Source organism: Trachurus japonicus, chromosome 13 (genome assembly GCF_045865225.1).
Source record: "Trachurus japonicus isolate A0001 chromosome 13, Traja_1.0".
NCBI lineage: Eukaryota > Metazoa > Chordata > Actinopteri > Carangiformes > Carangidae > Trachurus > Trachurus japonicus.
The window spans coordinates 34133243-34147631 of record NC_140919.1 but is presented as its reverse complement, the minus strand read 5'-3'; the positions used below and the strand labels follow the sequence as shown (position 1 = coordinate 34147631).

At 40.7% G+C, this 14389-nt stretch overlaps 1 protein-coding gene across 2 annotated transcripts in view; it reads right to left on the bottom strand.

The window, feature by feature from the left end:
* The window catches only part of pitpnm3 (PITPNM family member 3), a 90298-nt gene that overhangs the window by 49280 nt on the left and 26629 nt on the right, over positions 1–14389 (bottom strand). Inside the window, exon 3 of one of the 2 annotated variants that reach the window (XM_085796142.1) lies at positions 6649–6756. In XM_085796142.1, coding sequence (XP_085652268.1) covers positions 6649–6756 — 108 coding nt within the window. Of the gene's footprint in view, positions 1–6648; positions 6760–14389 lie in introns of both variants that reach the window. The other variant, XM_085796140.1, reaches the window with a different exon arrangement.

Below are 14389 nucleotides of genomic sequence, written 5' to 3'. Positions count from 1 at the left end.
ACGTCAAAGGGACATCGTCGAAAATAAAATAAATAGGCTACATTTTTATTAAATTAATTAATATTTAATTGTTGGACTTGGAGTCTGTGAAATAAAGCTATAACACGTAGTTTTGAAATGGTTTTTGCGCATGTTTACATCCATAAAATGACCAAAAATGAACACTATAAGCGGATTTCTTGATAACGAATTATTTAAACAGCATTTGTATAGAAATGATTCCTCCCAAGCCTTTTGATCCAAGCGGTTTCCACTGTATTTTGATTGGTTAAAACACGTGCATTGCGTCACTTGGTAGCGGATTTCACGGTTGCGTGTGTACGGAGTGTTTTTATTACACCACTGGTGTGGACGCGAAGCAAAACTCCGGTTTCAAAAATACCCGGGCTCGTATGGACAAGGCCTCAGATTTTCACCAATCAAATGAGCTCCTCTCCTCACATTTAATGCAATTTTGTCATTTTATATTTCAACATGGACGAAGGAGACAGCAACGCCAGACGGCCGAATATTTTACAGAAGGAAACTGATGTTTTGGTCCAGGAGGTCCAAGCTCACACAGTGGACGAATATATATGGTAACACGAACAGACCTCCGCCGACTGAGCAGAAGTAGTCTGGGAGGAGATATTGTAAATCAGTTCTGCCCTGCGTTAACCAATGTGAAAAAACAAACAAACAAACAAAACACACCCTTTTTCCACTAATGAAGACACTCACATTTACCACCCCGTGTAACAAAGATCAGGCAGATCACAACATAAACAAATACCAGGTGTAACGGGGATGAAATCAGAAGCAGCTGTGCGTAAAAGACGCATTGCAGAGCGTCTCTCTCTCTTTTTTTTTTGTTTTAATTTTCTGAGATGAGAGATGCCGAATATATATTCACTCTCTGATACCGAGGCTGTTTGTGGTTGGCTGAGAGAGATGTGAACTTGTTAGTCGGCATCATGTTTTAATCTGTGTTAATTCAGTCAGGTTGAGTTTCTCTTACGTGTGCCAACCGCCTTTGATCTGACATCAGATGTGATGGGAAAATCGATATAGATATAAACGTGTTGATTCCATTAGTTGCATTAAAGCTGTGCAGAAAAGAAAATTTAATTTGATCCCACTGTGGGTCTTAAGCCTGTGCATATTCTCATTTGTCCAGGTCATAGTATTTCAAAGGAGGTTAAATCGAAAGCAACTGGACTTAGTTATTTGTCTAGGAAGACGTTTCACCTCTCATCCAAGAGGCTTCATCAGTTCATGTACGCATCTGACCAGGCTGGGACTGGTCCAACTAACTGGTGTGGAGACCCAGGTATTTAACCTCTTGTGTGGGCGTTCACAAGGCTGATGATGTCACTGGTTCCCTTTTGTGCTCCAAGTGCCAACGACAGTCGTTTAAATGACTGTCTTTGATGGAAAGTTGGTTTCGACTTCGTTAGTGCCCTATGTTGTTATAATGAGTCGTTGGAGTCACTTGCCACTTGTGAACAGTTGTTGTTCTTTGAGGCTAGATTGTTGAATCTCCTGGGAAGGGATGAAAGGGCAGCATTGTAAATTGGAGATAGGGGGTCTCAGAGAGGTCTCAGAGGTCTCAGACACCAGGGAACCAGTGAACGTCTTCCTAGACAAATAACTAAGTCCAGTTGCTTTCGATTTAACCTCCTTTGAAACACTGTGGGTCTTAACATTAGTGTAATAACTCATCTATCAGACGATGTAGCCCAAACTTTGTGCAAAATTCTATTTTTGATTAAATCCGGTATGAAGGTGTGTTTTTTTTTTTTCGCATTGGATAATGCAGGCACACAAATTATATGTCAGCCTGCTCACGATTCATCAGCATCGGTCTCGCTCCAGACATTGAATATCCCGCCTGCTCGATAACGACCAATCAAATTTGTTTTCCTTACTCGAGTAAACTCGTGCGGCAACTCGTGACAACTCGGCACAACAAACAGGACAAATGGCCATTTCTGTACACCTTTAAATAGTGGTTGTTGATTATTTATTGCATCTAAATTTGCCTGAAACTGTGGAAACCTGCCTGTGAGGTCTTTGTGACGTGTGCGCATTGTGCACCGGTCAGCCAAACTACCACTGGTCCGCTTTGCGCTGAGAGTAGACCAGGTTGGAGCAGGCGAGCTTTCAGCGCACCTTTGGCGCAGCTTTTTTGGCACGAAACTCTCACTGCCCCAAGTGGAATCTGTGCCTGCTGCACCGCCACATCTATCTCGGCGCACCTCGGTCTACCAAACTGACCACGCGCTGGACGAAACTTTGCGCCGCGCCACGAAACTAGAGCCCCTGGTCTGGGTGTCAGTCTCAAGATGAACACTATTTGACTACCTGTACATAATAATGTCTCAGTTCAGTGTCTCCCATTATGGATGGATGCCAGTTTTAGACCCCTACAGACACCACATACATCACACACTCTATTTAAGGTAACATATTCCTTGCCATCTACAGCAGGGTTATTTTTTTCAATGGCCAGTGAGTACACTTAACTTCTCAAGCACCACTGATGTGTGGACCAACTCCAGCAACAGACACCCTGTCATTAATGGAGTAATGGAGAATGAAGGCCCTCATTTTTTCTGATCCCACGTCTGAAGCAGGAGTTGAGAGCCTGGAGATTTACAGTAACTGATGACAGAGGCGGCAAAATGCAATAGTACGTCTAGCTGCTCAACAAATAGAAGAATAGCTGTGGCTTTGCCGCAGCTAATGGGGATCTGTATAATGAACTAAACTAAACTAAACTGACTCTTTAGTCACCTTGTGCTTTGCAATATACACATAATATTTAGTTTAGTTCTTAGTGTTAGTGTAACAGCTCACATTGTTTGGCCACAGCAGGCAGCTTAAGAAACTAGCTAGTGAACATGGTGGAGAATTTAAAAGCTCAGCGGCCAAATATTTCCCTCAGGAGTTGCTGAGACCAGAACAGACAAGGAGAATGAATACTGGGGTTTAAATTCCTCATGTGGCTACAAACACAACTTTGAATAAATGTGTATAATACACAATTTTTTGAGGTTGTGTTACCAACTAAGCAACTGTTTGTGTACAAACAATTATATGGCAAATTAAAAATGCTGTTAACATTATTGTGGAGCCCTATAATAACTGACTAGTGCTGCTGCTGCAGTGGAGCACTTCACTGGTGTGTGTATCCACAATGTACCCACTTCTTCAGTTACTACCACATGACTTGGTACAGAATCCCTGCAGGAGTGAATTCTTTCATCTCTGCAGGACCAGACTACACTCCCACTGAACCACTGTGATTAAAAGCATCCACTCCAGTTTTCTAAACCTTTGGAGCTGACCTTCCACAAAGAGCAGAGCATTTGTCAGTAAACAAAAACCAAAAACAAGTGCAATGCTCTCTGTACATGACCGAGAGGAAAAGCACAGTTGGTCAATTAAAAGATGTAATTGTCACTTTTTTCGGTGGTTCATTTGACTCTGCCTGTTTTTGTTTTCTGTCCCCTGTTGTTTGGTCCAAGTCCTTGTCTGGTTATGAGGAAAACCTAACTCTCATTCACGAATATGGCATGTTGATAAGTAAAAACACAATTTAACTATACAATTTTCTCATGGAGAGAGACACAAAAATTGTGAAACATTATGGAAATCTAGCCCTGACAACTGAATTTGACACTCTTACATGATATCCTCTGCTGTGGGAGTTTGACGATTCTATTAAAAACCAGTGATCTGCACAAATCCCAGGGCTGATTCATGATCTTTGAAGGCACAAACTAAACTTTTCTTATTGTGTCTGAGCTGTTAAATCTCTCGGTGAATGTAATTCAGTTACTGAGGTTGGATAATCACACCAGAGACTTCGATAAATGAATCTAATTAAATAACTTTCTCACAGGAAGAATTAATTTGGAGAATCACTTACTTAAAGTCAGTGTGAAGAGTGATGTGAAAATATGCTGGAATATGACATTCTTCCTGCCAGGACTGTTTGTTTGAAAAATATTTCTACGGCTCCACACAGGCAGGCACGGCATCTGTTCATTCTGCTGCTCAGAATATTTGACTTACAGTGTACAAATGAAACAGTTTTGGACACTCTTTGATTTACCGAATTACGTGAGGAGCTTCTTCTCAAAGACAAGATTAAGAAAAGTCTCTCAATGTGGGGCTCAGGCAAAAATAAAGAACTGCGGTTGCCATGTTATTCCTCAGGACCTTGATGTGAGTATAACGAGGATGGAGAGACATAAAACTAAACACAAAAGAAGGAAAGAAGGGAAATCTCTAAAATCAAAGAAAATCATGTTCACCGAGTAAGGATGTAAATCTTTTAATTTAATTTTAATCATTGAATTCTTTGTTGCCTCATTAACTGATCCACATCAGAGGAATTGAAATGAAAGAATAAGGAAGCTGAGCATCCACATATATCAGTATCGTTGGCATTCTCGACAGGTTTTGTTTGAAATTCGATGCTAGCCTAAAATGAAAAACATCAGAACCTTTTTTTCCTGGCAAAGAGTATATTCAATTTTAACCAATGTGCATAGATAAACTGTGGCGCAGAAGGAGCAGAGGACGAATGCAGATGCATGTGTTTCAAGATCAGTGTTTCTTCCTCAGGCATCAGTGAGCAGGGAGAAGGAGCGCTGAGCTTGAAACACACTGCGTATCTGCAAGTCAGATCTCAGGCACCCTTCCGTTTATCTTGTGTTCACTATGTGCCTCTGCTCACTCATGCTCAACTAAAGCATGAATAACAAACTGTTCACATTTCGCAAGCAATGACCATCTAAACTGTTTCACTTCAGATCTCAAAGTTTAACAACAGTTTTTGAGATAGAAGCCTGCATGAAGTAACCCCTTTGATATCAAAGGAGTGTAATGTGAAAAGGTCACTCACAACACTGAAACACCAAGGAAATAACACCCACTGCAGGTCTGTGCAGTTTTTAGCCACTTTTAGCTCATTGCTTTGGTTTTGCCTCCCACACATTTACAGATCTCACTGACCCTTTAACCTCTGTATAAAAATATAAGCTATTTCCTGAAGACAAGCGTTGATAAGCTGAGTTTATGCTGCCTGCTTAACACTGAATGGTAAAAAGACAATTAAATAAGTGTCTAGTGAAGGTTATCAAAGTGTTAGTGAAGTGACCAGGGCTTAAAAGATTAGTGAATATATAGACACACTGTACATCAAATGGCCAGAAACACAACATGATCCTAGACTGAAAAAACACAACAGCATTAAAGGGACTACGAGGAGTTTCAGAAAGCGAAGTGTTTTCACACTAGATTTCCTATGAGCCTCCGCATGCACAGTGAAATTCTTGGACTGGTGCAAGACGGACGAAAACAAAAACATTTGCCAAGAATGTTTTCATTAATCAAAAATGAAAGTTCGGGGGCTGTGTTTAGCTCAGTTGGAGCTAAACACAGCCTCCCCATTTTTCTGTCTCTTTCAATGGTCCTAAAGGCCTGAAAAGCCAAAAAAAAAAAAAAAAAAGTTGGAGGTTCGAAGACGATCAGATACCGTCGTAGTTCCGACCATAAACGATGCCAAATAGTGATCCAACTAGCGATCCGGCTGCGTTATTCTCATGACCATGATGACAGCATCCAGGAAACCAAAACTAGGAAATGCTGGGCGAGCCGACCACTAAATAATAATAATATCAAAATAACTATAAAGACAAAACGATATATTTATCGAAAATTGACCCATTAACAAGCATGTGTAACGTAGATTCATAGATGAATATGAGACTCTTTTATAACTAAAAGCAAACTCCTCGGGGTCTCTTTAATCAATGCAATCAAGAAAAATCAGAAAGCATAGCAACCACTTATTTTTAGAGTATGTGGAAATCGGGGGTAAGAGTTGATGGTTGTACGGCAAAAAAGAATCTGGTGACAGTGGTTCAGGAGTTAGAGCAGGTCGTCCAGCAACTAGGACACAGCGGTTTGAATCCTGCTGTGTCCTAGTTGCTGTTTTAGTGTCCTTGGACAAGACACCTTACACCCACCTTGTCTTGTGTGAATGCGTATGAATGTTTGGGGGTTGTCGGTAGGGCCGTTTGGCGCACATTGGCAGTCTGTCAAACTGCCCCAGACTACAGACGTAGCTTACCATGAATGTAGCATGAGTGAATAATGGTGTCATTAAAGCGCTTTGAGTGCCTAGAAAAGTGGTATATAAATCCAAGCCATTGTGTTTGATAGGTCTTCAAACTAGGTTTGTAATCCAATGATGAACCGATAACAACCCATTGTGGTGTTTGTCTTGAATAACTGTTGGTGTGAAATGTCGTTCTCAATAAAATGAAATCAGGGTAGTGGTTTGAGCTCTCTCCAGTGGTTTGGGCTCTCCCAAACCACTACTCTCTGCCCCCTAGTGGCCAGAAACGTATTTAATGTGGCTTTAAATAGAAGCTGCAGTCCATTTACGGTCTACCCACCATTATCATCATTCAGTGGGTTACTCTCACTCTCATTCCAGCCAATTTGAACCTTCATTATGGATGTGTAAGTAAGTAAAATACACACCTCTGCTGTGCACACACGAGTAGTGTATGTGTGTGTGTCTGAGTATCAGTTATAAATCTGTGTCTATGTGTGTGTGTGTGTGTGTGTGTGTGTGCGTGCAGGCTGTACCATGTGAGTGGGCCTCCATGTGTCCCAGAGTTTCGATCTGCTCCACCAGGTCATTTGAGTTCCACTGACTCATGCCCAGCAGAATGGCGCTCTTCCCCTCCATAACATCTGCTGGGACACACACACAAACACACACACAGATGAGTAAGACAGAGCAGCACAGGCAAAATCCTATTCCTCTCTCTATCAGTAATATGGCAACTCATTGATCTTGAAGCTCAAACTGATCAAAGCTAAACAACATTAAAGGCCTTACAGATCTGCAGTTCAGACTGACATCTCCCTCACTCTTATGTTAGTTTTGCGGCACCTGTCTGGGCGGGCAGTTTCCCCCTTTGGCAGAAGGTGTACACACACCATCTCGTTTGTAGCAACTGAGCGTGCTCTCAGCTTCATTTAAATTTGGCTTGCCAGACAGTACACACGTTGCTTCTGCTAACCTGAGGAGACAGCTTAATGTGCAGTAAACAAAACAACAAAATGCCAGAAGAGAGCCAACGACATGGCAAACAACTAAGTCTAGTAAATACGTGTGTTTTTCGCACTGACTTGTCAAATTGAATAACAATTGTTTCGCCGTTGCCAACACTTGCAGGCTGGCAAAAGATAAAACTTAATTTTGCCCTGAATTATGTTTAGAAAGATTAAATACACCCTACAGTCAGAGGTGTGACATGTTTATTTATATATACTATATATACTGTATATTTACTAGTCCACCATCCACTGTGAGAAGACTGTTGCAGCTTCAGCCATGTTACTGGAGGCGGCTATTTGACTATTAGCTGATAGAGACAGTCTCATAAGTGCTGCATCACGTGCTGCCTGCACTTAATTTAAAAAGATGCCCTACAGAGTCTTCTTCTAAACACACACTGTTATGTTTACATTGTTGTGTTTCTAACCTTGAGACTTATTTGAAAAGTGTGGTGGGGCTTGAGAGTTACTTGGTGCTGATCGGGTATATTCAAAGTGGGATGTGACAGAAAGTGCAAAAATTGCAGAATTTCTAATGGGGAACTATGCAAGTCCAGTCGCTTTTCCGCTGTTTTGCTAACCCTCCTCCTGGCCATGTGCATTTGTTTTCAACGAAGCCGGCGAGAAAGCAATCCTTGGAGCGGTGGATAACATTATATATGTTGCGAGTCGTATAGAAAGTCATTTATTTAACCATCACAATTACTCAGAAGCTGTTCAATTAAGGTAAAAATGTTGCACAGTTAAGCTAAAAACCCTGCATAGTTCCTCTTTAAAACCCAGCAGAAGAGGAGCATTAGTGGAAAGTGTCCACACTGCCGGAAAAAAACAACAACAACAACAAACGCAGTAAAAGAAAAACTGCCACACAACGAATGCGCAATGATCAAAACTGCTGCACAATGTTAACATCGCCTTAAGAGTCCGGTGGGTCCTACACGTGTCCTACTCTGCAGTGAAGACACAGTAGCCTATAGGGCAGAGTGAGAGGACGTTCATGTACAGTTACCACCTCCTAAATTTTTACCAGGAACTTTCTCAGTGGAAAAAGTTAGTAGTTTAGTTAGCACATCCCTTGTCTCTATGTAGCTACTACATCACCCGAATGGGAGCGTACCTATGTTCCCCGGGTCCTATGTTCCCCCATCCTCTTTTTGAAAAAGGGTCCTATATGTTCCCCGTTTTTCCCAAAAACGGTCCTATGTTCCCCGGTCGCAATACATACTGGGGAACATAGGACCCTTTTTTAGAAAAAGGTGTGTGTTGTTGAAGGTATGTTCCCCACTGTTGCTTGTTGATGGACTCTCTCTACTTATCTGGACTCTATCTATCTGGCCTGTCTAGCCTCTACCTGGTCTTTTTACTAAACCAACTCCTTTCTTCATTGCCTAAACCCAACCAATGGGACAATTGCACTTCTCACTCAAAGTCACAACTCAACTTCTCACTCAAAAATAGGCAAAAATCTGCAAAGTCACAATTCAACTTCCAGGTATGGGACCAAAAATCGCATGTTCCCCGGGTCCTTTTGGGGAAAAGCGGGGAACATAGGACCCTTTTTCTAAAAAAGGGTTCTATGTTCCCTGGTCACATACACAGCGGGGAACATAGGACCCTTTTGGGGAAAAGCGGGGAACATAGGACCTTTTTTAGAAAAAGGGTCCTATGTTCCCCGATCCCATACAAAGCGGGGAACATAGGACCTGGGGAACATAGGGATGATCCCACCCGAATTGCTCTTTTTCTACCAACATTATTGTCATGGCCCACTAGAGGTTGCCTTACCTGAAAATGTAACTATGGATTGTAAATACCTGTTTCCCCTAACAACCAATGGGAGCAAATGACATCAAGCGTTATTATTACATAACGTCATTTCAGGCAGGGCTTCCTCAAGATTACACCTAAGCTGAGGTCTAAACAGCCAGAGAAACCAAAAAAACTGCAAGGACATGCACTGCATTTTAAAAAAACCAAACCATCACCATGTCACGGTTAAAGGACATGCTCTGCTCCATTTCTGGAGTGAAAGTACAAGCCTGGTGTGGTTCAGCATGACCAAAATGGTTGTCTGCTCGTCACAGACTGTCATCGAAGAGAGTCTTAGACAGGATGAGTCATGCAGGAAGAAACCCCTCTACCTGACGTACTTCTCTCCTCTCTCACACATTGCAGCCTGGCAGCTCGGAGAGACTGTGACTAAGGGCTGTATGGGCTGTCCCTTTGGATCACACAGCCGCCGGTCTACTGGTCACAGTTTGTCTTTCACTATCTGCACTGACTGCCCCCTCCTTTGGACCCCCCTCTCCTCCTACGGTCAGACCTTACTGAGCTGAATGTAATGATGCAGGGACATAAAACACCAACAACTTGCAGATTCAAACACACATTGATAAGCACAAAGAAAATGGAGAGGAGCAACAAAGAGAGACACAGAGATGTGGATCTTAACACAGCGTTGCAGGGGTGTAAGAAAGCTTGTGTTTGGACAGGATGAGAATGCAAAGCAGGCTTTGCACCAGACACTGAAAATGCAGGTTACTGAATCATCTCCTGGAGGGAGAACTGCCAAAATACAAGCTCTTCTGTCAAAATTTCTTTGAGCTCAATGAAAAAAAGTACCTACACTAAAAAGCTTCCGATCCACAGCAATCAGATGCAGCACAAAAGAAAAAAATCAAATGCAAGAATCAGGCAGAGACTGGAGCTGCCACATCTCCTGCCTTTGGTATGCGAGAGAAGAGCAAAATCGGATTTTAACAACAGGCAAAAGGAGAAATAGAAGTGTGTTATTTACCTGCAGCGGACAGCCCCAAGGGGGAGAGAGGGGATTTAGAAACATCCTTCAACCTGTCAGCTCAGAGTGAATAAGTGTCAGAGTGGAAGAGAGAAGAATAGATGCTGTAATTGTTAAAGACTGAATAAATGGCCTTGGTTGACCTCTACCACTGCAATTCTTCTATTCTTCTTTTTTTTTGCACTTCTCAATTCCTTGATCTCATCATTATGCATTCATTGAAGAGGAATTACCTCAACACTACTTCTGGCTTCATTTTAGGCCCATTCAACCTCCTATGATACACTATGAAAATGAGATTGCTTAGGGGATTATCCTGTGAAATGGCATAAACAGGATGAGTCTGTCAGGTGAGTAGGCTACTGAAAATGGTTTGGATTGAAACGCCAAGAACATAGCTCACATGCAGGCTCAGGGATTATATAATAACTGTAATATAAACAATAAGGTTATATATATACGGCATACTATGTAATAATTTATTTAATTTTATTGTGACGTGAGTCATGATTTAATTCTTAGAAAATGGAAATTTGGAAATTTCTGAGCATCTATGTGATGATCAACATTTACAGTCCCCCATTCTAAATAGTTAATTTCAATTTTGTGACTGTTTAATGGTTGGTTAACAAATATCTACAGTCTCAATCAGTCATAACTTTTCTATATTTCTTGTGCCCCAATGAGGTTGATATATGTGATTTTCAGTGACATTAAACTGAGGATAGGATTCATTTTAACACTGGCATGTTAGTGTTAGCCCAAAAAGATGCTTTCAGGCTTTGTTTTGTCTTCTACCCTGTGTGTTTACTACAGTAGCTTGTCTTCACACATTGTCATTTTACTGTTTGTTGTATTTCTGTCTCTACTGATATGAGACACTTTCTGTGACCCACTGTATTTGATTTTTTTTTAAATACTGTGCTTCTGCAAGCTACAGCATTTGATGTAAGAATATTTTATATAGCGCAGTTTATGTGCCTATATACAGCCTATATAATATAATAATATATAAAGTATGTTGTTTACTTTGAATTGTTTTAATAAATCTTTCATGCGTTTTGCCATTTTTATATTGCTTCTCATACTCGTAATCCCCATCCTAAACTCAGCCGTATATTTCCTTATTACCCCCACAGGAGGATCATTAAAGTTTCATCTCTTCTTTTATGTTTCACAAATAAGCTTATACTGTATTTTCTGCATCTGTGTGCCAGTGTTATTTTTGTGCAGCAACAGTTTCATTCAAATCAAACACTGTAGCAGCAGCAGATTCAACTGAGGAACAAACTTTCAACCAAAGAGAAAAGGAGCAATCAGTGGAATCACCACCTGTGAGGTCTGGTTTGAAAAGAAAAACACCAGGGCTTCAGTCGTTCAACTGGTTAAGATTCACTGCAGCAGATGTTTAGTGCTGGCAAGAGATCTTTTTTTCTACAAAGGACAAAACAGGCTATGTTTGTTTTAAATCCCTTTCTAAATCCCAGGAGACATCGAGGTTGGCCTTTACCACAAGAATGTGAAAGCAGCATACAGTATTTTCTACTGGTTAAAAAACACACACACAAGTCCAAGAGACCCCAGATCTGGATCTGCAGAACTGTAATCAAACATTGTTGAGTCCATGTTCTACTGCACAACAAAACATTTGCTGTTTTGAAAATACAGCTTTTAAAATCAGGAGGAAAATAACACATGCATGTGTTTCCTTACGTGATTTGGCTGATCTTGGGTTGTTTGAGTATCAAGACTTGTTCAGAGGTTTAAAGGTCAGGGTTGAGAATACAGGTTTGTTAGCACAGTATGGGTACGAAGACCAGCCCCAAAGCAATCTTCACTATAAACTCTCATATTCTGCTTCCACATTCCTTCTGACTTCGTTTTTTTGTTTTGTTTTTTACATAGGACAGACAAAACACTGTAATCAGTCAACATGCAAGACTGAGAAATTGAACACAAGATAAAATAGATGTTCATGAACAAGTAAAATAATGATGTACATCTTTGGTATTTTCAACAGTCCTTACCTCTGTCTATCTTTTCCTGCAATATGAAGCTATGGGGGAGGTCACCTTAGCTTAGCATATAGACTGAAATCATGTTACATCTGCTGTCAACATCAGATTGCCATGCAACCAGCACTTTCAGCTTTAATTCTGTATGAATTAAACAAGCTTCAGTCGTTCAACTGGTTAAGATTCACTGCAGCAGATGTTTAGTGCTGGCAAGAGATCTTTTTTTCTACAAAGGACAAAACAGGCTATGTTTGTACATAGGTACAGTATGTAAGAAATCTAAAGCAACTGGCCGTAAAATCCTCCTAATATGTAACAGGGACTCAGACAGACAGAGAGAATAATGTTCATATAACATGATGAACTCACCAACAACAATAGTACAGCCAGAGTATTCGCATTAAAAATCTTTTTTTGCAGACTGCAAATCATGTTTATGTTTTGAATTTACGTGTTTACATGTTGCGCCACCTAGCCCTCTCTCCCAGTCACGGCGGCGTCAGTGGCATTTCAGCCTCCGGTCTGGTCCATTGAGCTGCCGCTACGACTGGGAGAAAAAATGAGATCGCTGTGTTTTGAATTTGACTGCAGTGACCGTTTTTGGCCACATTCTTACATATTGTACCTTTAACATTATTTCATTAACAGTAAGCTGGTAGACTTAGATTTAGTTACCCTTGTACAGAGCCAGGCTACCTTGCAGTCTTCATGTGAAGCTGAGATAATTAGTGATTGGCTGTACCATTAAACTGATTGGACTGAGTGGTACACTGATTTTCTCATCTAAAGCAAACAAGTACTTGTTTATGCCAAATTATTCCTTGTGATAAATTTGTAATTACATACCATTGCGTATACTCAAAGAACTGTCCTTCAGACCAGATTCAATCTGGCAGAGTCATACCAATTTCCATCCACAAGCAGTGCTGAGTGAAATACAGCATTATAATAAGATAGCTGCCTTATAATAAATAGATGTCCTACTTGCATACAAACACAGTTAAGCTCCAGCGGCAATTTATTATGGCATTAAACTGTGGGAGCAGCCAACACCATGAATTTCCTTTCAGGCTCAATCTGTCAATTCACCTCATTATTTAAATTCATGTCATCAAATAACAAATCTGGATTAACACACAGCAAATTTGTCAACAGCTCATATCAATAAACAATATGACAATCAAGCTGGCATTCGCTCACGCAGCCGGAAGGCTCATTCTGCTGTGATAGAAAAATGGGGCTTTCCATCCTTCTGCACAAACACATGTAGTTTTCAGTGCATCAAGGGGTTAACAGAGGTTGAATGATGCCGTTGGGGGGTGGGGGTTTGGAGCAGAGATATGATTTTTCATTTTTATTACTACAGGCAAGTGGAGAGCTGCTGGAATTCATGTGATGCTTTAGAGGGAGTGAAAAAGAGGTAGTGAAAGCAATCCTGCATAAATACCCCCCACCCCCCCACCCGCGCAGCTGCTGTTATTGACCAACAGCCTTCACAGAGCTGAAACAATAAAACTCACAAACAAAATCCATTACACATATAAAGATTCAATGCATTGAGGCGATTTATCACTAGACCTAACTTCAGTATAAGGTTTAAATGATCAGTTATCACTGCCTCAGCTTTCCTCAATATATATTTTCAAACATACAAGGCTACAGAACTCTAAGTAGTCTTCAGATCACACAAATAAAAAAACTGACACATTTATTCTGAGCACTGTAGCACTTTATTACATTGTATTGTCTTTGGTTTCGTTGTGTTCAAGAAACGGTCTTTACATTGCTGCACCTGCTGTCTATCTTTTGTTTTTGTTTTTAGTAGTGTCATGTTAATTGTCTCTTATTTAGTGTCATTGTCTGCTGGTTTCTGGATATGTTCTATTCTTGCGCTGATTTTTGTGTTTCCTGTGTCCCTGTTTTCATGTATTATGTTCCTTGTGTCCTTGTTGTTTATTTTAATGGCTTTTAACATCTTGCCAGGAGGACTACAGTTGAAAATTAGCCTCTGGCTTTTATTTATTAATGTGCACTGTCCTCTCCAAATTCTCTAACCAAACCACAGCCAGATTTATCTGAATGAAGCACTGTTTCATCTTGTTGAGTAAATATTTGACATCTTCAATCTTTTTCATATCTGATTAGACTGAGACAATCCTACCGGCTCAGTAAAGAACAAAATACTGAGAAAACCCTGAAAAATGTATAAACTCTTCAGTAAGAGTCCTTAGGTGCAGAAATAAAATGAGAGAAAATAATTTCATGGCACTCTACATGCTAAGCTGTTTACAGGCCTGTATTCTGTTGGCTTTTCAAACTAAAATTTAAGGTGGTCCTTCTTCTTTCTGCATGTGGTCTCACACACACAAAGCATCAAACGATCCAACAGAAGTAAAGTGCATTGCCTGGATAGACTGCTAGAATAGAAATCTTAACCTTCCTGAGAATAGTG